Here is a 26,250-nt window from a genome sequence, read left to right as displayed (position 1 = left end):
TAGTTGCTTTCAGTGCACCTGCCTTTGACTCACGTATTGCTATCATAGCTGCTTTGTCCTGTCTGAGCTCACCAAAGAGCCATGTTTAGGAATGAGAGAATCACTATGAATTAGAAAGGATCGGGTCTGTAATGGTAAATTGTGGTTCTTGGTCGACAGCCATTGATTACCAGACTTAAAGGTCAAGGACCCAATACTCGCACCACAGTGTTCCACCGCAAACTGATTAAATAAACACGCGTCCCTGGGTTCCTCATCAGATATGAATTTAGATGCTTCATGGCAGGTTTAAATCTACACAGTGTGTCGGTACACGTGAAGTAAAACAAGTCGACTCTTGGAAGTCACGGTACAAGTGAAACCTGAAGTGAAGTGAAACACTGAAGATCTGAGCCTGTGGAAAACTGGCCACCAAGGCATGTCGCTGTTAGCCAAGCTCTGGGATTGCTTCTGGACTCTCCTCTCTTCTGGAGATGCTTATGAGCTCTTGGCTGAACACTGCTGTCTAGGGTTCTTACCAGAGAACAACAGCCGTGTCAATCTGACGGCTTGTCTCTGAGAACAAAGCGGAGGATGAGTCTGGTGATCCTTCACACACACACAAAAAGTTGAGGTTGAAGCATCTCTGAGGAGGTGTTCATGACACTTCCAATTGGACGGGCCTAGTATGTGCTGAAAAAGATAAAATATCCCACCTGGCTTTTTTAGAAATCCTTCTCGCTGACAACCTCAACATGCATGTTTGAGATGCATCAGGGCTAAAGTCAATTTATCTTTGCCGTGTTACGACTTCATTTGGTCCATCATCAGCGTTTATTCCTCTTGTCAGAGCCGATCTGCTGTGTTGGCCGGTGTGGAGCCCCGTGTTGAGCTGTGGCTTAAATATGTGTTCCCAGTGTTCTCGGCGATGGGCTGAACTCGCAGCAAGCTTTGCGAGGTGTGCTCAGGTACGACATCCCGTATCCCCTTTCTGGAAACTGGAACTACGTAAACGAAGACGCGAGCCGCTCCTACGCTGACGGTAGAGCTCGAGCGTCGGTCTGTGAGCTCATCGTTCCGCCTGTCTTTAACAATGGCCCGAACAACAGATGCCAACACCGGCTTAAATGCTGGGCGTACGTGCCTCCTGGGAGGATTATTGGGCCCAATATTGTCTCCACTGGGCTGAGATTCAAGACGCCCAAAGACTCAGCGCTGCCTCTCCCATCAATGCTCAGATTGTTCGAGCACATAATCGCTGCAGTAGCCTCTGGCCCTCTGGGGACAGGCTCCACAATCCAGCAGCCTGGGAGGGACGCCTCTGATTTTCCCTTAAATCCGCTCATCAGTTATACTTGTGCAATTGCAGATGGTGACCTGATGGGCGTATTAGAGGGGTTGCATCACTGTCACCCTGTCAGAGTTTGGCAAGCAGATTTTTTTTTTAACCTCTCACTCAAGCTTCTCTTTAAAGGTGGCCAAAGTTGTCCATTTTTGAATAAAACTTTTATTACTGGTGCTATGTTTTCATTGCTTATGCTTTCATTTAAATGCTGTAAAATAATCCAGTTAAATGTAAAATCAGATGCTTTGTGAATTTGCCCATGATTTTCCTTCATAAATACTTCTTTGGCAACACATTTATGTACCTTTTGGGTGTTTTTGTTCAAGGTGTGATCGCTTCAGCCACGTGATGCAGTTCACCATATTGACCATAAGGGGGCGATACCGAAAACAAGTTTCTGCCCCTAGGTTTCCATGGGGCGCTGGACTCCTAACCTCCTGTACCTGTTGCCCCAGCATTTCTTATAAGAGTCAACACCAACCTTTATTTTTGAACAGTGGCTGTAAAATACCTGACATCAGCGCTCCGCAGCTTCCAACACGCTCTAATGGCCTCCCTCCATCTCGTTAGCTCCTGTTTGCACAGCATTACGTCGTGCTTGATGAAGCTTTAGTGCTCACGAATTGGTCATAGAAACAGAGCCTAGGCTCAGGGAATGAGGTAGTCAGTGATTTAATTGCTGGGACACATGTGTGCCTTGTTTGCCTGCTTGTATGAGTGATGCTTTTAACAGGTTTGTTACGTTCTGGTGGTGACACCATGATTTATTCCACAGAAGTGTGATCTCGGGGGGTTCTGTGAGGCTTAGAGCTGAGGGAGTTCCAACCTCAGTGCGATGCTTGTGTCCATATTATAAAGGGAGGCTACAGATGACCAAAATGGCTGCTCACATAACGCGCAGGTGTCATTACGTAACCGAGTTTGCGGCGCTGCGTTAACAAGATAAATGACAGTGAGATCGCTTGGCGCTTTCCGAAGGCTGTGATGGAAATTTTCCTCTGTTGGAAACAACATGAGGAGAAGGAGCGAGAACAGGACTCCCTGGATGTTTTTGGACCGGGAAGCTGTGCTGCGAGGGGCAGCCACACATCTTTGTGATTAGGCAAACCGCAGGAGCCTTTCATGTGAGCAATCTGTAAAAGCTCAGTGGGCACATCCTGAGCGGTATGCAGCTCTCTCAAAGCAAACGTGTCCTGCTCAGTGTCTCATTAAACACACTCGATTAAGTCTAATTTTCAGGAATGTTATGTGGAAGTGCGGCGAGGTTTCAGATGGACGTGTTTTTATAGTTGTTTTTAAGGAGATGAAGCACCTTGTGTGGACACCAGTGTGGGCTCGGGAGTGTTTGTGTATGTTTGGAAAATCTTCTCAGCTAAAGTGAACATGTAGCACCGAAATATTTTCCAACATCTGCCGCCCATCAGGATGTCTGCTTTCTGAGCCACTGCTGCATTCCTGAGCCGCTCCCTCTACCTGGATCAAAAAAAGAGAACCCTTTCCCCTGCCGTTGCCCCTGAGCTCTGCTTTCATCCACCCCGGGGATTTGTACTGTGGGGATTTGCACCGACGGCAGGAATCCTTGCTCAGAGCAGACGACATCTTTCAGGACTCTTTTCCTACCGCGTCTCTTTAATTATACATTTCATTATGACACGGGTCTTTTGAATTGTGGACTTTGGCTTAAAAGAACCCAACTGACCAAAAAATTCCGGGATGACTCAGGTAAACAGAAGCCATGAGAGGGGCGGGAGTCACGTGGGACAGTAGCAGCACAGTTTCAGGAGCCTTTAAGCCGAACTTGAAGTCTGCGTTACCACAGAAACAACTATGTTGCCCCTGTTTCCTGCCCCGCGCTGGATTCTACCTCATAATAGTATTTCTTAATGCCTCTTAAACTGAAACCTGGATGGAAGACCTAAGCCCTCCCTACTTAGCAGGGCTGTTTACAACTGTTTAGGAGACCCCTGCAGTTTAAGAGCCAACTGAGGCCAATGCAACTAATTTACTTTTAAAGGCAGCTGCTAATGAATTAGGTCAGTTCGGTCTCACTGTTCCGAAAAGCCTTTCCCGGGAATGCGTTCTTTGTATGCAGCCTATTTTATACAATAATAGTCATTGTCCCCCTTGCATGGTGTCTAATCCCAGCCCATTCAGAGCAGCACTTAAGATTCTTGGCATACTCCCATACTCATTGCTACTCACGGACCCCCCCCCATCCCGGTCAGAATCAGTTAAGGATCTGGCTTAGCCAGATCAAATGAAAGCAAGCCTGGCTGCTGCAGAATGGCATCCCAGAGCACAGAAAGTCAGGAGAGAGAGTCCCCAAGGTTGTGTTATATAAGAACTGAGTGCCCCTGCTCACTGTTTGTCTGAGAGTCTGTTGGGTCTACAGAATGATATAACAGGAAACTGGAGGGTTTTTTGCCTTCAGAATCAGAATGAGACCGTCCTCGGGGCCCTTCGCATGGGTTCAGTGATGGTGCCGGCAGCACAGAAAGGGTCTGAACAGACTCCACTCCCCCAGCGTCGTATTTCATAAATAAATCAGTTTTATTTGTAGCATATAAAATTAAATCATTTTTACAATTTATTCCAGTATGACACTTAATATCCAAATAAAGTAGCTACATTTTTCGATAAATAATATTAATAACAACAATAAAAACATTCATTCATCCTTTGACATGTTTCGCTTTGTCTGTTTCACAAAGGGAGTTCAATAGCTGCCACAAAACATGAACAATAATGCCCACGTCAGGAAGGGATGAAACCACACGCTTGTCAGACAAGTCCAGAGGTTACATTTCGGTGTCTCGCTCTTAAGATACAGGATGTTCCGCTAACTGAAGTTGCACGCGTGCATATCTACATATACACACACAAGTCTACAGTCTGTGTCATGTCTGATGTAAAGGATCAAAAATATACACAGTCAATTGATATCAGCGACTAACATGAATTTACAAATATTAATTACATCCTGCTCCATAAACGAAGCTACTCCGGATGCTCCATTAATATGAAGCAGTTCTTAGATGAGAATGCTGACGTATCCACAGCAAACAGTGCACTTCATTAAGTCCTCATGATGTAAGCCCACAATTCCTTGGGAATCTAGTTACAACAAGAAGCCGGTAGTTGAATGGGAGTCTATTATTTACACCCCTGCATTCGTCCAGATCGCCATTGGCTGCCCGTACTACAGATGACGCCTTTCGCTCTCTGAGGCGGGTGTGCGTTCCGTCGCCGGTTAGTCTCTGAACTTGTGGATGTCGTTGGAGAGGCGGTAGAAGGGGTAGGAGGCTTCGTTGACATGCGGGCAGTTGTAGGTGCACTTGCAGGACTCGATCATCATGATGTTCTTGTTGAAGGTCTCACCGTCCTCGCAGCGGAACTTGACGCGGATGGTTCTGGTGACGTGAGGGCTGCAGCAGCGGCCGTCCACGCAGGCGCCGCAGTACTTGGGCCTGTACTTCTTCAAGCTGGAGCAGCCGGCGTAGGTGAACTTCACTGGCTGGCTGGACTTCTTGGTTCTGCTGCACTTCTTTCCTTTCTACACAGGAAGGAAGACGAGATTGGGATCAACCACGTGTTCGGGCCCAGAAGGAATGCGTGTTCCGCATCACGTCTGCTTTTGCCACATCACCGGCGGAAACGCGAGACAAGCTTACCTTCAGACTGGAGTAGGGCGACTGGGTGCATGGGCGCACTTCACAGATCCGTGTCTCCTTGACCAGCTTGCACTCGCTGTTGTGGTTGGTGACTCTGGTGGAGATGCCAGTCCCACAGCTCTTGGAGCACTGAGACCAGGGCGTGGTTTGGACGATGCATTTGTGGTTGTCAAACAGCTGAACTTCAGGCTGTGGTCTGAATGCTGCAGTTGCAGAAGACATAACCGTCATTAGTATCCCTAATAGTTTCACAGTCTTGTAGGTGCTCATTCAGCAACACTGAATTTCCACAAAGAAACACTTTCTTACCAGGTAGAGACTTGAGCCCCCCATTAACAATGGAAATGAGCTCATTCTTGTTGGTGAGATCTCTCTCTAGCTCATCAGTCAGCATGTCTTTGCCAAAGATTCTTTCCAGGATGTCTGTCTGCTTGCCATCGTCGCACACCCACTCCTCGCAGCACTGGCCCGCCACTTTAACCAATCGTGGGTTTGCACAGCCCAGGTTGGGCAGGGAGAGTTCCTGCGGGCACAGCGGGACACATCCCACCGCACCGTCGATGCATGTGCACTGGTGTTTACAGTTGGGCTGGAAGCTCTCCCCGTTCTGGTAGATCCTGCTGTTGTACTCGCAGGGTCTGCCCTCCGACTTGGCTGCAGCAGGAGAGAAAAACAGGAGGAAAGGAATGTTATTCTTTCCTGCTCTGCTGCTGAACACATCACATGGCTGCCAGGTAACTGGAAATTCTTCAGGCCACCAGAGGAGCCTTTTTCTCTGCCACTCTAGGTTGTTTTAAAATCTGCGTTCTGAATCACACAGGTGTCCATGCTTATTCATTTTTACTAACTTTTTAGGGTTCTAAGAGTAAAACAAGCATATTTACAGCTGAATGATCTTTAAACATACCTCGGCAGATGCCACGAGTAGAAGCACCAGCAAAACTGGCCCCGAAGTTGCACTCCAGCCCTTTAGTGTGGTCACAAGGCTCTGTCAGGCTGCAGTCCTCATTCAGCTGCCTGGCGCAAACTTTGCAGCAGCCGCAGCCGTCCAGGACGACGCTGACGCCGGGTGCGCACTTGGGCATCTCCAGCGGGCATTCACACATGGCTGGGCAGGAGGAGGAGAGGACCTGCACGGCCAACAATACAAAATATTAACGAGTGAACTCCACAACCGAATGCCACATCGACTTCCCCGAAACTAAACCTCTCAGCTCGTCACACAATCGACCCAAACGTTTTCGTTTTCGAGCGATAATCTAAATTCCCGATCACTTCCTTTCTATGGAGAGAGAGAAAAACTCACCACGTTGAGGCTTCCGAGGAAGAGAACGGCAATAGTAATCATCAGCATCTTGGATAAATGGTCGCCGGCGTTTTTCAAGAGGAATCCCAGGTTTATAACAGTTCGGTCGGCGGAGGAGTCCTTACTGTTCCCTCACTCTCCGTTTGCGGCTATCTCTGGTGATAGAGGCTCCTTTGGAGGAGAAGAAGCTCTCTGTTGTGCAGTTGCAGTCTGCTGAGCTCCGGCCACCTCTGGACTTATATACGGTGGTGGGAGCTGACGTCGTCCCCGGGCTGCCTGCTGAACTGTTCCCAAACTATGCCAGGAATGTTTCTCGGCGCATTTTCCATCCAAGTCCTAAGCTCCACCCTGTCTAAACCTTCTCTTTTTTCTGTCTCAAATGGATTTTCCCCCTCCTGAATCCCATCTGAACACACTTTTCCGTCTCACATTTTTCCCTCCTTGTTTATCCTGCTTTCATTTCTCCCTCTGCCCGAGGCGCACACCAGTTCGCCGGACTTTAGCGGAGAAGTCGGGGGCACTGTATCCGTGCGCGCACTCGCCATGTTCTGACCTTTCCGTGATTTGATCGAACAATCGGACCTTTATGAGCGTCTCGTATCGGCGCAAAATGTCAGGTCAAGAGTTTAAAAACACCGGAATCCTTTTATTATAAACATTTAAAATGACGCCCCGAAAATCGCAACAAATCCCACGAATCCCTCTTATGTCGTGTTCATGTTTTTGTAGTTGTATGTTGTTATTTTTTAACGTGTCGCTCAAAACTCCGTGTGTTTTTTTTATGATGTCGCAGTGGCCACTTTTAAAATAGCTCTAAGTTTTTCTCTGTGCGCGTAAAGGTGTGGGCAGAAATACGTCTAACAGTGTCTATTTCTGGCTCTCCAGTGCCTTTATTCGGGAGAACTAAGCGTTTCCAGATGCGCACCAGAGCTCAGACGTAACAATATTGCCATATTTGGTAGGGCAGTAGCCTACATTATTAACATATTTCTCTCCCTTTGGCCAGCAGACCACAAAGCATTCCTGCCAGCTTAAAGGATTGTTAAATATGTTCTTCGTGCAGGGAAATTCCTTCGCGTTCATTCCTTGAGGCAAGTTGAGTTTTCACGCAACCTGTCCATCACGGTTCAGGGGTTGGGTGCGTGTGTGTGTATTTTGGGGGTGGGGGGGTTGGTGGCTAAGGTAGGTAAGTGAAGTGATCCAGTTTTCCGCAAGGGCTGTCGGCGAGGGAAAAACATTTGGGTATTTTCTTTGCCCGTCTACATCAGGTTGATCTAATTAAATACCCTCCACGCAAATTAGTTCGTGCGCAAAAGGCGCAGCAGATTCCAGAGAACATGAGGATGGAAAGTTTCTCTCTCCCCTGTGTTCTCTGCCCTGGTTAAGACAGTACTGACAGAGCAGCACTCGGGAGGCTGCAGGGAACCCTCTCCGGTGAGTTTATACTGTGTCCTCTGCCGAGTCTGTGTTTTACATGCATCTAGATGTCTGAATGGGTCCAAGGAGCCCCTCCTGCGGATTTAGACGCAGGGTTATTTATTCAGGGGGCGTGTCTGGCGAGCACGTGTGCTTTCTGGTGTTTATTTCCTGTGTTTGTGCTGTTTGTCCATACACTAATGTGGTTTTCCGCTGTCATTCCACTGGCTTTCAATCAGCTTTCTACAGCATCTGTCTGTCAAATGTCTTCTATAAATAATCCCAATCATGTATTGCGGTCCTCTTGATCTGTCTAGCTATCTAGGAGCCGGAAGCCAAAACACTTCTTGGAGTCATGACACGATTTGCAGCATTGGAAACACAAAGTTCTACACAACCGACATAACAAAAAAGAATGCAAATTCTGGTTCTCTCTCACTTCCAGGTGCCTCCATCTGCATATTAGTGGCTGCAAGCAGTGTTTTGCATTTATGCAACATGGTGGAGCCGCCTGTTTAACCATTTCAAGAATAAGACAACGTTTCTGCCACTCGTGTTTACATTCAGTGGACTTTGTTACCCCTCCCCTCTCATTTTTATGCGCAGTTACTCCGTCAGTCTACTGTGTACTTGTGTGCATCCGCTCCACTGTTATGGCAGTCGGAAACTTTGTTGTCATTGTGCGTCAGTGGAGAATTACATTACGGTAATCTTCATTCCATGGTTGCCCTTTCAGTGCAGGAAACATTCCAAATGCTGGACATGCGTCTCTGTGCTACAATTGAGCTCCCATAATATTTTCCACGAAGGCTGTCTGTGAGCCCCCAACACATACAGAGAGCAGTGCCACAGATATTCGGGGATGGTCTCTTACTCGCTCTCGTTCTTATCATTGGATTATGCTCAGCGTTCTGTAGCGCAGCTATCAGGGGAGCAGCACAGTCTCCAGTGGAGTGATTTCACTCTTCACTAACGTCTGGCAGATTTTCTACTGTGTTGTGGCTCAGTGTAATGGAAACCCATTGTCAGATCCCACCAGGAGCCCTCACAGTTGAAGAAACAGATTTGTTCGCAGGAAGTCTGTGGTAAGCAGCCTTCAGCCTCCTCCTGCACATCTGAGTGACAGATGGAACAGTACAGGACAGCATGACATGTTTGAAAAAAGGATTCCACTGTGGTATATTCAAGATAAATGTCAGGAGTCAGGACTGGTATGCAGTATGTACTAGCAGCACTTCCTTTCCGTGTCAGCTTGCAGAAGTCCTCTTGAGTTATGAATTATTCTCGTACGAATGCAGGCAGGGACAGCCATAATTTGGGAGGCTGGAGAAACGGGAAGCTGTGGATTGTTGTGTGCTTGCCGCTTTCCCCCAGGTTTCTGCTGAGAAGGTGCATCCCCACCTTCATCAGCACGTTTGGCCAATCTTGCTCTGACAACATCTTGGCAGAATTCAATGGAAAATCCTTGAAAAGAACTATATGTGCTCCGTAACCTTGTTTCTTTCATTTTTCCACTAATTCCTCAATATTTATTATGATAGTGTAAGGCACAACTTGTACTTCTCGCTGCTTTTGTTTAATCCCAAATGACGTAACATGCTCTGCCGCCAGTTCTGCAAAAATATGTCGATAATAAGGTATTTAGTGATCTTATCTGACATAGATTACCTGCACTGAATGTAAGATGGACTGAACGAGATGGGTTTGTGTTAAGATAAAGCTCTCAATCTCCATATTCAATGTTTGAGTATAATCAACACATGCTAGCTTCAGCAATGAGGTGAAAAATGGGGGAGTAAAGTATGCAGCCAGCGTATATTCTATTTTTAGTATGATAAGTTGATATGCTTTTGACTCCCGGCAGCTGTTGAGGTGTGAAGTTCAAGTGTAAGCGGGGGAGACAGCGAGTCTCGGTTAGATTTTGAAAGAAATAATCAGAAACCATTCTTTGCAACCCTGTCTTGAGTCAAAAAGGGGTTTAAATGAAAGAGATCCAGCTTCTCGGTAGAGGAAACCCTTGCAGCCAATAACTGTGAACCTATGTCAGTGAGCCATCTTTGGATTGCACAAGACATTTGGAGCATGCTAGCAAAGCACGAGAAAGTGGTGGCACATTGTCCCTCCTTTTATATCATTTGGATTACAGTCATAAGAAATAAAAACTCTTTGAACAGTTTGTGGATTTGAGTCTTTTACTACGCTTCTATAATGTACCCCAGACTTTCCGCTGAAACACCAAGTGCTCCAAATTACAAAAGATCCTGTTTTGCTTGACTATTTTCTGTGGTAATTGGACTGAAAAATGTGCCAGAAAGCTTAAAGTTTCATTCGCTGGGCGCACCTGTGTAATCATGCCGTGACACTTTAGATCTCTGCTGGATCTCATCTGGAGTCCAATCATACCAGACACATAAGAGATTCGACTTTTTGTGCGGCTTCATCTGCAGGTGGAGGATTGTGTCTCCTTTCCCTCATTTTTTGAATAGCTGCACAATGTACCCGCCAGGTGTTTCTGGAGAATCGGGGCTTCCTTCATCTGAAGTAACCCAAATTCCAGTGCGGAGAGAAAAATAGAAAGAGGGTCTTTTCTTGGCTCATGCATATCCACAAAGAGGAATGATTAGTAGGCGGAGTGGTGGGGGTTTCTTGCTGGGGGGGCAGATGTTAGGTTGGGTCGGTCGTGGTTGGTGATCCTAGCTGGAGTGGAAAATGGGAACGTGGAGCTCCTGCAATGTCCTGGAATGTATGGAGCAGTCAGGGATAATTGAGTGAATTTGGAACAAGAAAAGACAAACTGAAGTCCCGCAGTGGAAGAATGTGCATCTGGGTTGTCTGAAGAAGCATTCCATCCATTTAGGCAGCTTCCCCAGGCCCAGAGGCTTCCTCAGATGGCACCACAGGGAATATAATTCCCTCCCTCACTCTTAATAGACAAACTGTTTTAATGCTGCGCTTCAAAGTCAAGCAGCTCCAGGTATCTCTCTTAAACTCTCAAGTTTATGTTCAAAGACGTGACCTTGTAATCTCTTTCTGCAGCCTCACATAAAGTCTGACAATAATAGAAGGTCTTTTTTTTTTTTTTACATGGGCACATTTTGCAGAATAAAATAAAATAAACCCAACAGTTTCTGTCATCAGTCTACAAACAATTATCACAAATTACCCATCTGGGGGAAAAAAATGAGCCAAACAGCATTTCATTCATATTTTTGAAAACAGTTGCTCTATTGAAGGTGAGTGGTTCAAATACAGAGCCATTCCAATCACCAGTCAAAGAACGGGATCAAATAATGAACAGTCGAATAGATTTCAAACAAGATTTTCATATTCATGTTTTATTTTAATCACAGATGGTGTTACTTGCCATGGTTGAATATAAGAAGCACAGAAAGAGATTAAAAATACTTTATTTCTTATGTTCTTGTCCTAAACACGTAAAGCATGGGTGTTCTTTGCATTGACCTGCACTATTTCTTACTATTTATATGTATGTCTTATTTTATTTATCTTATTCTAGTGTTGTCTTCTTTATGTTGAATGTTGCAGCGTCACACCAAGACAAATTCCTAGCTTGTGTAATACTGTGTATTACATGAACAATGGCAATAAATCTGATTCTGATTCTATACAGAGTCCTGCATGATATAGTGAAAAGAGGATCGACGTGTGTCCCAGTCGTGTGCAGACTGTCTGCAACATAACATACAGTACCTGGGATGTGCAGTGAAAGTGAAACTTTGAACTGTAACTGCAGTTTACTGGCTGTCACATGGAGCTCTACACAAGGCTTAACACGTGACGATCAGCGCGCGTCATCGTCGACGCGCCGTCGCCTGGCAGTGAACGAGCAGGGGTGAGTGACACCGAGTCCTGCAGACAACTATCAATAAAGATTCAAACTAACAACAAATTGTCTCTCAGCAAATTGGCAGGTGGGGATTATTCGATTTATTTCTACCCATCGTCTCTGAATTGCGCGTCGTAACGAAGTGCAGGGAAAGCAGAACATGGCTGGTTTGATGGCAGAATTTGGTCACTACACCCACGCTGTTGTCCGAGGAATCCCCGCGTCCCTGGCCAAGGATGCGCTCCGGATGACCCAGGCAGAGGTGGACCTGGACGGGGCGCGGAAGGACCATAGGGAGTACGTCGACATCCTGAGGACGAGGCTCGGGCTGGACGTGGTGGAGCTCCCCGAGGACGAGTCGTTCCCGGACTGCGTGTTCGTGGAGGACGCAGCGGTGGCGTGCGGTGACACCGCGCTGATCACCAGACCCGGGGCAGAGAGCAGGAGAGGAGAGGTATGGAGGAGTCCGTGTGTTTGCATCAAATCAAAAACAGGAAAAAAGCAGCTTTAATGTGAAATTGGAGTGGAGGCTCACGCAGATTGTGCTCATCCAGCACCAGTGCGCGCAGGTTCACATAACATCATAACACGAGGGAATCCTGAGTGCAATTAACAGAGATAAAACCTAAAGGGCTTTTCTTGTCAAAACTACATTTTTGCTTCGCTTTGCAATGGAGATACTTAACTCCAACGTGTGCAGTTGCGCACTGAAGTTCTGAAGAGGCCATTTGACCGCCACATGTGTCAAATGACATATGGTGAGGCAACGCCCAGCTGACAAACTTCATACTTTGAAAACGAGTTTGAGTGAAGAGCTTGTAAAGGCTGCAGTGGCAAACTGTCAGTTCCAGACCTGTTTGTATTTGATTACTTGTGATCTTCAAAACGGCTTGATTGGGATTGTGAACGAAATGATGAAATCATCTTAGCACCTAAGAAGACTGATGAAAGTCAGACTTTTGCATGTTAGCAGTCGATCCATATTAGGAGGGGGGCTGGTTGCTAATAACGACAGTGTTTGAGAGACTATGAAAGGGAGAGTATTACAATGAGGTAAATGGTGGGATGGCTTGTGTCAAAGCACCTGTCATTTTGCATCAGAGTCACTTTCCTCGGCTCACTGGTCCTAACAGCCCCCACACAGCCTCCCTGGCAGCAGGGGTATTGATTGCACAGCTCAGAGCTGTTGCCTTCAGCCACCATATTGCTTTAATTAATGCATTGCGTGGCACAGGTTACATTTGTATGCGCGGCGCCCAGCCAGACCATTGCCTCACATTAAAATCATGAGATTTCTCTCTTTATAGTTGACTCATGGGGAATGGTTGGATGGCAGGAAGCAGATTGTGGGACTGCTCATTTGGGGCAATGCCTGCACTTTTCCCTCTTCTTGTAGCTGCACTCTGCCAAAAAACCAAAACGTTGGCATCCATGAACTACAAGCACGCCATCACGCACCTCCTGTAGTCAATATAAGTACCTGGCTGATCAGTGTGCTGCTTCACTTACACTTGTTCTGTCATTTCGGAGTGTTCCTCGTGCACGCCTTCAGTCACCATCACCAATAATCACCATCTGCCGGTCTCTGGAGAACGAGCCGTTATGGGTGATTGTCGGAATCAGACGTTGAATGTAGATGAGCCTCCGCCACCGCCACCGCCAGCGCCAGCGCCGCCCCGTGCTGTTGAAAATCTGCCTTTATTCCCATGAATCAGCAGACATCCTGAGTGACTCAATGACTGTTTTGCAACCAAAAAAGATTAAAGAAATGCAATCAGGAAATGACTTTCCCGCTCACTGCACGGCTGGCCACGGTCCCAATCTATTTGCTTGTTTCCAAAATGCTGCTGTAACGTGAGGAATCCTGTGCATTTCTTTATTTTACTGGGGACGTTTTTCATGTGACTTGGCTCAACTTCTTGATCCCTGACTCTTCCTCAGGAACTGCTCTCACCAAGGGAAGCGGAACCCCAGGTGAACGCGTTGTCAACCTGTAGGATGGAAAACCCGGCTTGAATCCAGCGCTCGGGGGCTGGATCTATCCATGTTCTAAATATCTTTTAAAGTTTTTGTCTGACAGATGAATTTGGTTTTCTGTAGGGAAACAATTTCTTGGAGTCCTTGTGGCTTCACCATTACACCGAGAGCTGATGTAGCATCAGCCGCCTTGCTGTGTTTCGTGAATTGTGTTCATCCCTTTTGTGCTGGTGGAGCCGCGGAGAGTCGTTATCCTGTCGACACATGATTCCAGAAAACAACTTTCTGGGTTGAGGAACCTTTTTAGTGTCTCTTTAAATAATCCTCAACAGCCACAGCTTTAATTTTATTTCGTACTCTTCGTGTAATAACAGCTTGAGCTCAGCGTTGTTCATGCTGAATGGTCATGGTGTCCAAACCATAGATCCAGTTGGTGTCAATCTGCAGACGTTTTCTTCACCGTTTTAATCCTGACAGACTTGTGAAGGCTGTTTGTTGATCATTCAGACTCCGTTTGTTCACATTCTCATCACCGCTCTTTAACACACCTTTCATGAAAAAACCCCAACTCTGCATCTACTTTTCTGTCTTTGACAGGTCCCATGATGCAAGGCTGCATAAAAGTTGTTTTGCATCATTACAGCATAAAAAGATGGATTAACTTGTTGAACGAACAACCTTGGTGCAACCCTGCTTGAGATAAATGAGTTTCCGCAGCCAATATAGAGTCGGAGTCAGAGTTAGGAGCGCTGCAGGTTACATAAGTGGCTGTTGGGATCATTGCTGGGAAGCCGGTGAGGGAACGTGTCCAAACACTTGTCCCTGTGTGGTCAAGGTAGCACAATCATTTACTCAGCAATGCTTATTAATTCATTACACGCCACTTCTCAGTCTGCTTCTATGTCAAACCAGGCCGTTAAGGCGCCAGGGAAAGCAAACACGTATACATAAATGTGACGTGTGTGTTTACGTGCTTTTGCGCCCGTGATTCTTGGAAAAAAGAACAGCTAAAACCACAAGAAAAGCTCTTTGTGCTCTGTTTTCTGATTCTCTGATTCTGATTTTTATTCCAGTGTTTGCATTTGACTCTAACCCTTTTTAGGCCTCTGTCGTGACTTTATTTGCGTTAATTATGGGATGTTGCTGTTCACGCGGTACTGCCAGTTAAGCTGTCCAAGACTGGAAAATGATAGTCATTGAAAAGTGCTAAAAATCTGTCATAACAAGTGTAAAAGGTTCAGGTGTCGATTCAGGTTTGGGGACGGGTGGAAAATTCTGTTTCACAGACATTGTATTTAGGTCATGTTTTTATAGACGTAATATTTAGGTTCAGTCCTCATGGTTTATAACCATGTGGGCCCCTTTTTGCTCCTGTCTTCTGTACTGGCCCCCAAATTAACACCAGAGTGTACAGAAGCCCTGCTTTGACTAGACAGCCTGCAGATGCAGATTCTGTCCCCGCCTTCCCCTATTATATGAATTCCCCAACAGAACCAACCTGGTTTCCTTCAGGGAGCCTTCACATCCGTGTGTGAACATTGGAGGAGGCTGAGACACCTGGAGCCTGCCAAGTAGCATGTGGACCGGGGTCACTGTGCAGTACCGACTGCTTGTCACATTCCTAGCACAGTTAGCCTGCCCTTCCGCTCACTGTTTGTCTGTCTGGTTCCTTGTCTGGCGTGTTCATTTGTAACACTCACATCCTCCCTCTCATTCACTTTCCTGTGGATTCTTAAGCATCTTAGAATAACGTACTACATTTTGAAGTCCTTTCTAAAATGTTGCATCTGTATTCCCTTGGATAAACCACTAGATTCACGTAGTTTGACTATAGCAGGAACTTCCTGCGCAACTGTAAACACAGCTGCGCTAGAAACCGGCAACAAAGATGAAATAAGACCTTTGCATTCCACTATGATTGAGCAGTAAACCCGATATCTTAATTATTTTTTCTGTCTGTGAGCTCTCTGGATTATGAGTGAAGTAGTTGACTAGCTGGTAGAAAGGAAAACCTGGGTGGCTCACGACTCTCGTAGGATTGGATTGTCCATCCCTGATCTACATTAACAGTGGTTTCACGTTAGTCATTACAGTTTTGATATAGGGGACAAGGTTTGTTCCCTCTGAGCTTACTTTGTGAATACACAGGCTGAAGAATTATGGCTCTTTTTACATCCCTGCTTCCTTTAAAACAATATATTTAAATAAAAAAAAAAAACCCTGGTGCATTCAATAGAGCAGCTTTTATCAAATAAAAAAAGCCATATAATTAAATTAGGAGCACTCAGACAATTCAGAGCATCCTCTAAATAAATAGTCCTGTGTTTTTTCTTCTGTCTGAATGATAATGTAATGTTCTCTGCCATTGCCATTTGCCTTTATTAGCCAGCTAAGCTGAATTAAAAGCTAGCGTTGGCGTATGTCCCTCTGTTGAATGTCACTGCTTGTGTCCGTCATGGGATAGACACAAGCAGTGACCTTATCTGTTTCTACAGCTGTTACTTTCAAGTTTGCTGCAAATCCATTTCATTATTTCTGTATGTTGAAAGACAAACAAATTCACCGAGGTATTTCCATTCAAGTTCCAGTCAATTAGCATAGCTATACACCAGCAATCGCTCAACCTGTTCCATAATAGGCAGGTTCTCACACGCCTGCACAGATATGACACGTTACTCATGTCTTTCCTGGGAAAGACAGGTTGAACGATACTAAGGAAGTTTTTACCCTGGTTTATCATTAACACATTCTCGATTGTGCATTTAAGTGGGTCAGGACCTTTCGCCTCATGCAAATCAGGAAGTTCTACGTCAGGAAGCTGAATAGAGGATTCTAACCCCACCCTGCCGTCACCTTCTTGGCCACGGATTCCTCCCCACCAGCCATCAGCCTCAACGCTTGTGAACAGAAACTCCTCTCAGACCCACAGGATGACCGGGTCACCCTCAGCCGTCACCGCGGGTGTGTGAATGTCTGGTTTGGTATGTGAGACTGAGCAGTGGAAGACACAGGATGTGGTCCAGGTGCAGCAGCCTGGAGAAGAGCCGCGCTGAAGGTCAACAAGGGCGCCATATGAACCGAAACAAAACCCCTATTTTGTGCAGCGAGGTTTGGGGTCACAAGTTCATTTTTAATAAAAAAAGGTTATGCTTTTATTGGTTGCCCCCCCCCCGTGCGCACTAATCAGTGAATCACCTCTTTATAAATGGTTTAATATGAGGCAGAGGAGCAGATTTGGAGAGGTTAATAGTGAAGGTTTGGACTAGAGCATATTTTTGAAGACACTGTCCAGGAAAAAACATGATAGAGATGAAGATGTTTGAATGAGGTGAATGTCTGGTTTTATCTGCCCAGTTTAGGACAGTTGAAGGGGTTTGATTTGGCACAATCACCAACCAGGTGAGCGTGACCCCATGAGAGGGTTAAAACCTGCGACTTCCTGACAGGATTTACAGAAAGCTCTCATGTCACTAAGAGGATTGTGGTTTAAGGGTTTAATCAGGTGCTGGACGTTGAATGTAGACGTCTTATCAAAATGATAAGTTTGAATCAGTTTTACCACCCATGTGAGCTTCAATGAGAATGAATACAGAGAAAAATCCCCTAATCCTTCTTCATCATACAGCCTATTTAGTCTGAAAGAATATAATGTGGTACAAGTGTGGTCACATTGGCCATAAATTGGTTTTATCAGTACTGTTTAGGATGACGGGAAATATCGAGCGACTCGGTGGATGAAGTGCTCGATGACTGATGCCACGATTGGCTCTGCCACACGCTGCTGTGCTCTGTAAACAAAGCAGAAATCAATCTAATTGGATCCCTCCGTCGTTGCCTCTCTACTCTTGTGATTCATTAGCTTCCCACTTTTAAAAAACCACCGATAGAAACGATGCCTCAGAATTGATTTTAAGGAGGCGTAAAGTCAAAAACTCTATTGTCTTGTTTCTCATCGCAGAAAACATACGTGACCAAACCTTTTCCCGTGCAGTATTTTCTCAAATACTTGCGATCCTGACGCGTTTTAGGGCCGAGAGGCCTCGGAGACGGTGAGCAAGTTATAAACTCTTCACCTCTTCATCTCGGTTTTCTGGGAGAGGCTTTTGTGTTCACAGCACACGTCAAGAATAAGCTGGCAAGCGGCGGACCCCCTGACGTATGACACATCTCTACCTATATCCGTTTCAACACGCACCTTAAAATAAACTGGCTTTTCACACCCTTTTAGTCATTCACGGCCGTTGTTTAAACACATAAAAAAGATACACGCCGTTTGGAACGGAGCTGGAAATTTGAAGGGGCTCTAAATTCCTCACGGGGAAAAGCTTTCACCTGTGGGCGCTCCCGAGTTTCGCTCCCCATCTATCTTCCCGCTGGTGCCGACAGCCGGCAAACACCCGGCCGTGTCTGTTTCTTGGTGCCATTGTTGGACGGTGTCCTGGGAGGACGGGCTAAAGCAACAGGCGCAGTTTGCACCGTGCCGTCACGTGCGTCTCTCTGAATGAGAAACATTCCATCTGTGTTCAACCTCAGAACCTGCCTGGTTGAAAAACGTGGGGTCTTGTTGTTCCCATGTGTTTAATTTTCACGCTTTTGGCGGAGGACGCCGTCCCGCCGCTGCGGTTGTCATTTCACCCAAGAGAAATTTACCATCAGACTCCCGAGTCAGTGAACAGTTAAATGTTAGTCGGATTAGGAGGCCGAACAAGATCCAGGCTTTCACGGGATTCAGGAATCATTATGCAACAGCTAATCTCTCCAAACGTGCGCTGGTGATTTCTTTTTAAGACTCATTACAAGAAGCTTAGATCGGGCCAGCTGCGTTAATTTTGATTAATGGCACAACCTTTGAAACAAACCTTAATTAGCACATTTTAGCTCATTGCTCTGGAACGTGCTTTTATTTCATTTATTCCCATCTACTTTTTCCTTTGCATTTCCAGACCCAGCAGGTCGTCTTTTATAGAGGAAAATGCTCTAATATGCTTAGCCATTACCTGCCCAAGCAGCAAACATCACGTTTCCCTGAAGAGTTTCTAATGACCAAAACAGAAATAAAATAAGGGTTTATTGCACATAAGTTCTTGGACTGGGCACACTTGGAATGAGGTCCATCAGTAAACACATGAATGTGTAATTTACAGTTGCGAGGAGCTTAGGCGTGCTTCCAGAGCTCAGCTTAGTGCCCCCTCTGCCTCTGTCGGGTTCCGTTTACAAATCTAGCGAAGCGCAAATTGCTCATTTGGATTCAATATCTAATCGCACTTTTTGACAGAAATCTCAGCCTCCCCCCAATGACCGCATGTATTTGCATGGATTTATTCAGCATTGCTCTGTTGCTGTGCATGAGAGTTTATTATTCATCGTGCAGGAGGCGAGACTCGGGTGTCTAGTTTCCACATGATGGTGAGTCAGAAGACAGTATGTGGCGTAGAGGTGCTACAATGTTTGCAGAATGTCAGGAGGAGGCTGGAGACCATGGGCCAAGTGCTCGTATCTTGCACCTATGTGTAATTTGTGCACGTCTACTGTAGGGTGCCTTTATTAGGGTGCTGCTTTATTGGCTGATTCTGTCCGATTCACAACAGGCACACACAGGCTTCAGCTATTGCACCTCCGGGAGTGTCTTCAGTCTTCAGAGGAAAACTTGCTATCATTAGTCTTTGCTTGGTCTGTAAACCTGCTTGGTTTGGAAGCGCCACCCCAAACAATCCGAAGTCTGTTTCGATAGATTGTGGTTGTGAAGAGTTCTACACGCGTATTCATGGCTATCCATGATCCTGTTTTTATGTGTGTGTGTGTGTTAGGGGTCCGCAGGGGCCGGGCAGGTATCACGGCTGGGAGGGGAGGTGCACGTGGCCTCCCCTGTCTGCCCTCGGCTGTCACAGTGTGGTGCGATGTCCGCTCTCGGGCTGTTCTCACGCCAAGGATCATACTAAACCCACACACTTCTCCTCCACCAGACAACCTCCGCAGTCACGCACAGCGCAGAGCGGCACAAAACCGTGCCAGCGCTCAAACCAACCGCTTCGTTAATGCAGTCACTGTAAAGGAACTCTATCCTCTGGATAAATGTTTCTTTATGTCCTTCTTTTTTTTCCCTCGCACTGACAAGGTGGTGCTTACGTCCCAGGTCTTTGGCCCCTAAACCGCAGAGTTACTGATAGTGTTTGTGTACAATATCTAGTTTTGTCCCTGCAAATGTGGTTGGAAAATATCCTAATGGTTGTTAGAACTGCCCTCCTAACTTTCCCTGGTTTGAATTACCAATAAAGGCTTGTTTTATTAGATCAGGCCCACAGCCACTGAACTATTACATTACATTAGAGCTGATTAACATTTGTCTAACTTAAATTGTCCATGGATGAATTGTAACTTTTCACCTTTTAAGGGTTTTTGGTGAGGTTGGTTTCGTACCCTCATGTCAGACTCGTACATTTGGGCTTTCATTCGCTCTGCAGGCCGTGTTGCTCATAAGAAAACATCCAGCCAAAGTCATTCTTCAGCCTTTACCTGAGTTTGACTCATGAAAACAGCTTTTATCCACTGACTTTGTTATTCTTTTGATAAAAATCTTTTAATCTGCCAGCAAAATTGTTTTTATTTTCCTTCGAAAAATGCCTGAACAATTGTCAAAACCAACATAGCCGTGACAAATGAAGCCAATCAGCTTCGGCGCAGGCTCGGATATCTCTGCGATATACAGTATATTAGTTAATTCCATCAGTTACCTCACGAGTCTGAACGGTTGCAGTATCACCACATGTTGTGTATTAAATGTGTAAGTAGTAAACGGCGCCCGTCATGCTGCACAATTGTGACCTTTGCATTTTGTAATTGGTGCAGATGTGAGCAGGCAGGAGTTGAAGGCTGATGGTATGTAAGTGTGTATTGTATATGTGACAGTTCGTCCTCTGCATGAGCGAATCGGCGGGTGGGAACTTTTCAAGCTCAAGGCCGTGAAAATTGTTACATTTGGGCCGCAGCATGGGCTGACATCCGTTACATAAGACCCCCTTTTTATTGTGCAACGGTGTTTATATAGTTTTCAAGCAAACGCTTTAGTAAAGAGGTGCAACTCTCAGACTCCAGAGGATACGCAGGCCCCGGAGGTGCAGTGGATGAAGTATTTTGTTGGCACTGCAGTCGGAAAAAAAGACTTCAACCGTGTTGGGAAATGCTCCTGGGACTGCACAGGGAGGTGCAACTTTGATTTTTTTTTTTTTTCATTCATGTTGTGAATGATATGCTCGTGCTTTCACTGCTCATAATGCATTTTTTTCCTCCTCCCTGTGGAAAGAATGTTTTAGATTTGACTCCAGTGTCATGCCATGGCAGGATCTCTCTCAGTTGCCTGCTGTTGCTTTTGTAGATACCTTCTGAAGCGGCTATGTGTTGATACAGCTTCCCTCTTAAGGCCATGACGTTCTTGGATCAAACGAGGATTGACACGCCAATTTATTACATATGAGGGGAGGTAAATTGCTCTTTTTTATCTCCAAACAGGCATTTATTGTCCTGCATTTATTAAACTCCCTAAAACATTACAGGAGAATCGAAGCAGCCCAAGTGCCCCAACTGCCATTATACAACTGCTCCACTGGTGTAACTGTAAATTTAATGAGTTAATCCCCCCCAGCGCCCCTTTCCTGGATTGAGATTGCTTATGTTGCCAGGCATCGTATACAGCAAGCATGTTATGGTTCACATTGCTTAGCAACAAAAATATAGCTACAGGAAGTAAAAAATTAAATCAGTGCAATGGCTCTCCTCACCTCAAAAGCATGGCTGTGGACTGTGTCCACCCTTGGCAGTCCAGAGAGGTCGGCCTTCAGAGAGAGAGGGAAATCAGCTCTGACAGAATGACAGGGCTCTCCGCTTCCCAGTGCTTACCATAAACTCACCTAATTGCTCTGGGGCTCCAAACCCACAATAAGATCTCATCCGCTGGGGGCGAAGAACAGCAGGAGGTTCCTGCAGACTTCCGGAACATCAGTGTACGTGCACGCACGCTCGGCGAGCTTTTACATTAATCTCTAGGTTGAATTAAACGGTTTTTTTTTGCTTGTTACGACCAAGAGTCAAGAGTCATGCAGATAGACCTTCAGCTGTTACCGAGCAAAGCGGCGGGATCCTTCTGTCTAGCAGATGTTCGATAGCCCAGAGCCAGGAACCACGTGCAGCTTGAAGTGCACGTGCATTTATGTGTGCGTCCCATCATATCTCTGTCTAAGATCAGGTTAACATCATACATGCTGCGGGGGTAGATCACACTCGGTTGGTCTCTGGCTTCACTGGAAATGGTCCTGGCAGGTGATCACAGGTCAGGGTTGAGCAGGTCAGCAGGCAGACTGATGAACCAGAATCCTGTAGGGGATGTGTTCCTATCAGTGGTTAGCAGACTGGATCAGCACATTAGCACTACAGGAAGTCTGATTGCCAGTATCAACTTTACAGGTCAAAAAGTTACATAAGCAGCCAGTGGCAACTGACTCGGTTGGTATTCGCTCCAGCTAGAACTTTCTGTATTTAGCCCTGGGAATAAATGGGGGTTTCAGAATGCTTAAAGCTTCAATATTCAGCAAAATATCATTTTAATGTTTTAAATTAAAACATTTATCTTGACCACACATGGGTTTTGCACTCTGCCTATGACAGTTCCCCAGAATAAAGATGTTTTGGCACTACAGTTCTTGGAACTATTAACTGAAACTACCCCTTTGTAAGCAGTGATACACAGCAGAGTCATCGCAAAAAGTGAGTCAGGGCTTTGCAGCACTCCAGGAGATTCATGCTCACCCATTCAAAGACAGAGTCATCAAATAGAGGTGGCCTTGAAGCCATTCTCTATTTATTAACATCTGTAAGTGGATTTGAATTATTTGGCAGACGGGGTGCTTTAGAATGTGTTTCGGTTTCATCTGCTTGTCCAGTAAAATTTGATGTTTTTTTGGCTCTACGGACCTGCACAGAGCTCCACTCTGTCACTGTCATGCAGAAGATTACATTAGTCAAGGTGCATTGTTAAGGCAGTGACGACTCAGTGGCCTGGAGCCGTACAATCTCTGGAAAATCTAAATTAGATTTGGGATATTTTTTACTCTCCCTTCGTTTAGAGCCTCAGGCTTCACTTATCAGAGGGTTCACAGTCCTCGGTGGCCTGGTAAGGACCAATAATTTCCATATAACTCCTGTAATGTTTTGGAAATGACACAGTGCACCGCAGATGCCAGGGTCATTACAGCGGGGCCATTAGGAAGAATGTGCCACCCTCCTTTCAGACGTAATGGGCCCATTTTCCCTTTAACACACACTCCACTGTAAAAATTGAAGCACATGGCAACCATCAGGTCAAATAAATTTGAAATTACACTGTTGTCATTTTGTGGAAATAATCTGAATTTTCAATAAAAATTCAGCTTGACAGTTCCAGCAGTATAGTTATTTAATATTGAGATGGTTGGCAATAATTGGCCTTAAACTGAAGTCAGTTAAAAATCAGGCGTGTTTTAAATCGGTGCATCTGTTGCAGTCAGAGCAGAATGTGAAATGCAGCTCTGCTGCGGCATTAATGTCGTTTTAATACGGAACTGGCGGATGTGCTTGTCTGAAGCGATTCCCCACGATGTGCAGCCGAAACGTGTTTTCAGGGGGAGCAACGTGATGGAGACCAGCGCACAGGTCATGTTTTGGGACTTGTTTGCCAGAGATAATGTGAACAAACCACAGTGAGAGTTTAACCCAGCAGGAGCAGCTGAGTAAATAAGGCTTAATAGGAAAGGCTGACTTTTGATTCACAACTCCCCCGTTTGTGCCTGATTTGCCTCAATCAGATGCAGTGAAGCCCAAGGAGATGAAGAGAAGCTGGAATGTCCCCATATCGTTGTTTCAGTTTGTGCCTCTTAAGTCCAAAGTTTTTTCACACACACTAATAAACAACATGTGGTTGACGAGCCGAGGGGCTAAATTAATAAAAATGTCATGACAGGGACCAACTTTAATGAGTGGTGGCATGTAAACTCAGCTTTTAGGGCAAATAAAAATGCCTCTCTAATGGGAAAATGGGAAAATCAGGAGTTGCCTTCTTCAAACCCCATTCCTGAAATTTGCACATGACCAATAAAAAATTTTAAAAGTGAATTATGTCATGCTTAAAATGGTTGTGGTTCTACATCTGCTTCACTACAAGAACTAAAAGAACTGATGCTCAAAACAAATAGTCATTTATGAAGCCATTTCAAAATTGACCGTGAAAGTCATGTTCTTGTTCTCTGAATGAGAAGCTGACCTTTGACCCAGGGAAAGGTTGCCTTTGGACGTACAGTAAAAGAACGAGAGGCGTGTAGAATCACTGATAATAGCAGTGTTTTATCTTCTGCTCTGTGTTAAATTCTATTTTCTATGTTTTTCCCCTTTTGCCACAGTCACACTGAGACATTTTAGGTGGTATTCTTTGAACATCATCCTTGCTCTGACCGCAGTTAAGGAGGGAGGTCAAAGGTCACTGGATGCAAGAGCTGATGGTTCAATCCGGGTGGAGGACCAACTCCACATGTGTGCACTTAAACTGCTACGTGCGCTCTGCAGTTTGACTTAACATCTCATCAGTATTGCCAAAGAATTAAATAAGAAATTTGTGTTTATTTGTGAAACTAAGACACAGGCTATTGTAAAATAAGCAACAGGGCAGAGCTGAAGTCCATAAATCCTCCTCCTCCTCACATGTCTGTCACCTCACTGTACCCGCCAATACGGCACCTACACATACAGACACGCAGAGAGGACACGCAGAGCCAGATGTGGACACAATTAGATAAAAACACAGACTAAAGTCTGAGGAGAATACACACCCTGAGAGAAGCTTATCCCACGAGCTTGAGCCTGTACACACAGACATCCCGTGCAGACACGTATGCGTCATTGCCTCCCAGCATGCAGCAGTGAACAGTGCTCTGCTTCCTGTTGGCTGGCTGCTGCACTCACTGTCCAGCCATAACAGATAACAGTTCCTCAGAATCACTGTTCTGCTTTGGGATGCAATTGATTGACCCTTTATTTAATCACGCACGTCAGGCCGGCTTTATTTGCTGCCGCGCTGCACGCAGCTGTGTATATAGTACATGTACGTGCAGCTGTTTTGTATATTTTCCTGTCTGAATGGTGGTTTATGTTTGTGTCAGAGGTTTCTAGATGTCTCACGTCTGGCTAATTATCTGAAAATGCAGATTTTGAAGTGTACTAGGTCCTGGAAGCAGTGCAAACATCTAAACATCATTTGCACGTTCGCTCCAGTCTTGGTCCAGACTTCACTCTGAGGGGCCGGTCACGTCTGAGCTCTCTTTCATCACATTCAGTATTCACTTGGCACACCCACTATGGATTCCGAGAAGAGTAAGAATTTTAACTGGCTGCCTTTGTTCCGCTAAAAGCATTATTTTCATGAATAACAAATCAGACCCAGCAGTGTTTTGTGGCAGTTGTTTCTCCAATTTTCTGTAATCATAACAGTTGGGGATCATAAATACCTCATCTGTGCGATGAGGTGTAAAATGACTTCAATCCAGGGTAGATATTTAATTATTATACAGGTATTATCACATTTTATGGTATTTATAGGATATATATGAAGCCAGACAACTCAGTTTCAACCAAGATGTCAAATTTGTAGCTTTCTACTATTTCTCCCACATTAGAGTTACAGTTTTACAGACAAAACATTCCAGGGGCCTAGAATAGACTAAAGTGACCAGTGATGTGGCAACAGGAAGTGGAAATTAAACAAATCACAATGTGCAGGTCATAGGCTCTACAAATATTTCCCCTTCTTCTCCAGCTCGACTGTCTGTCCCTCGCCGTCTCCGAGCGCGGCCCCAATCACAGCACCTGCTTTCCCGATCAGCTCTTCCTGCACATCCCACTCTGCACAGTGAGCTCGGCGTTGTTCTACAGCCTGCTAACTTCAAACATGAGCTAGTGCAGGAATGATAATGACAGAAACATGCCTGGAAAAATAGGACTGTCCTCCAGAAATACACTCCACGCTTAGTGTTGCTGGTTGAACTGTGAGTGTTTGTGTGTGTGCGTGCGCGCGCGCGCATGTGTGCGTATGTGCAAGTGAGTGCATTTAGCGTGAGGGTTGTTCCTTTGTTTACTAGAGTTTTAATGTGATTGGCTGAGCACAAAGTGGTAATAAAAGGCTGTTTGGGAAATAACAGAGATCGTTCTATCTGTAGAACCACACCTGTCCCACACCAGAACCCCCCCCCCCCCCCCCCACGCACACACAGCCTGCGAGACTTTCCCACTTCATTTGACATTCCAATCCTCTGACAGCATGTCTGCTCTTCTATGATCATTTTCAAGCTTTGCAAAAAAATGACACCTTTGGTTTCAGAGACTTGTTTATATCCGAGACATCTTCCATTAAAAAAAAAAAAAAGAATAAATGTTTCCAGCTGGCTAAGTTGTAATTATACATCTACAGGTAGTCGGCCTCCATTTCTGTTGTCTCCATATATTCGATATTTATTAGCATAATTTTTACTGTCATTTGTGAGATTTTTGTGGCATTTTGTGAGGTCGTGTTGTAAGAAATCATATGCAGGCCGCAGGAAAACTGGAGAGAATTCAGCAATCATTAAATGCATGATTTGACGTTATAGACTCAAACTCTATTAGTTTTGACTATTTTACTACAAGTTAAAATTAC

At 45.4% G+C, this 26,250-nt stretch overlaps 2 protein-coding genes across 2 annotated transcripts in view; one reads left to right on the top strand and one right to left on the bottom strand.

Moving 5' to 3' along the window:
• Positions 1–3,853: 3,853 nt before the first annotated feature.
• ccn1 (cellular communication network factor 1) lies at positions 3,854–6,592 on the bottom strand. Its single transcript, XM_003974367.3, has 5 exons — positions 6,302–6,592; positions 5,903–6,125; positions 5,305–5,649; positions 4,996–5,198; positions 3,854–4,877 (listed from the first exon to the last, which is right to left on the bottom strand). Exons 1-5 carry the CDS (start codon positions 6,347–6,349, stop codon positions 4,575–4,577), a joined length of 1,122 nt encoding a protein of 373 aa, XP_003974416.1. The 5' UTR covers positions 6,350–6,592; the 3' UTR covers positions 3,854–4,574.
• Positions 6,593–11,457: 4,865 nt separating this feature from the next.
• ddah1 (dimethylarginine dimethylaminohydrolase 1) overlaps positions 11,458–26,250 on the top strand; it is a 41,535-nt gene continuing 26,742 nt past the window's right edge. Inside the window, exons 1-2 of the mRNA XM_003974368.3 lie at positions 11,458–11,570; positions 11,639–12,018. Coding sequence (XP_003974417.2) covers positions 11,725–12,018 — 294 coding nt within the window. The 5' untranslated portion in view covers positions 11,458–11,570; positions 11,639–11,724. The remainder of the gene's footprint in view (positions 11,571–11,638; positions 12,019–26,250) is intronic.

This window comes from Takifugu rubripes, chromosome 20 (genome assembly GCF_901000725.2).
Source record: "Takifugu rubripes chromosome 20, fTakRub1.2, whole genome shotgun sequence".
Taxonomy (NCBI): Eukaryota; Metazoa; Chordata; class Actinopteri; order Tetraodontiformes; family Tetraodontidae; genus Takifugu; species Takifugu rubripes.
Note: the sequence above shows the minus strand (reverse complement) of the source record. Positions and strands in the feature narration are given on the sequence as shown.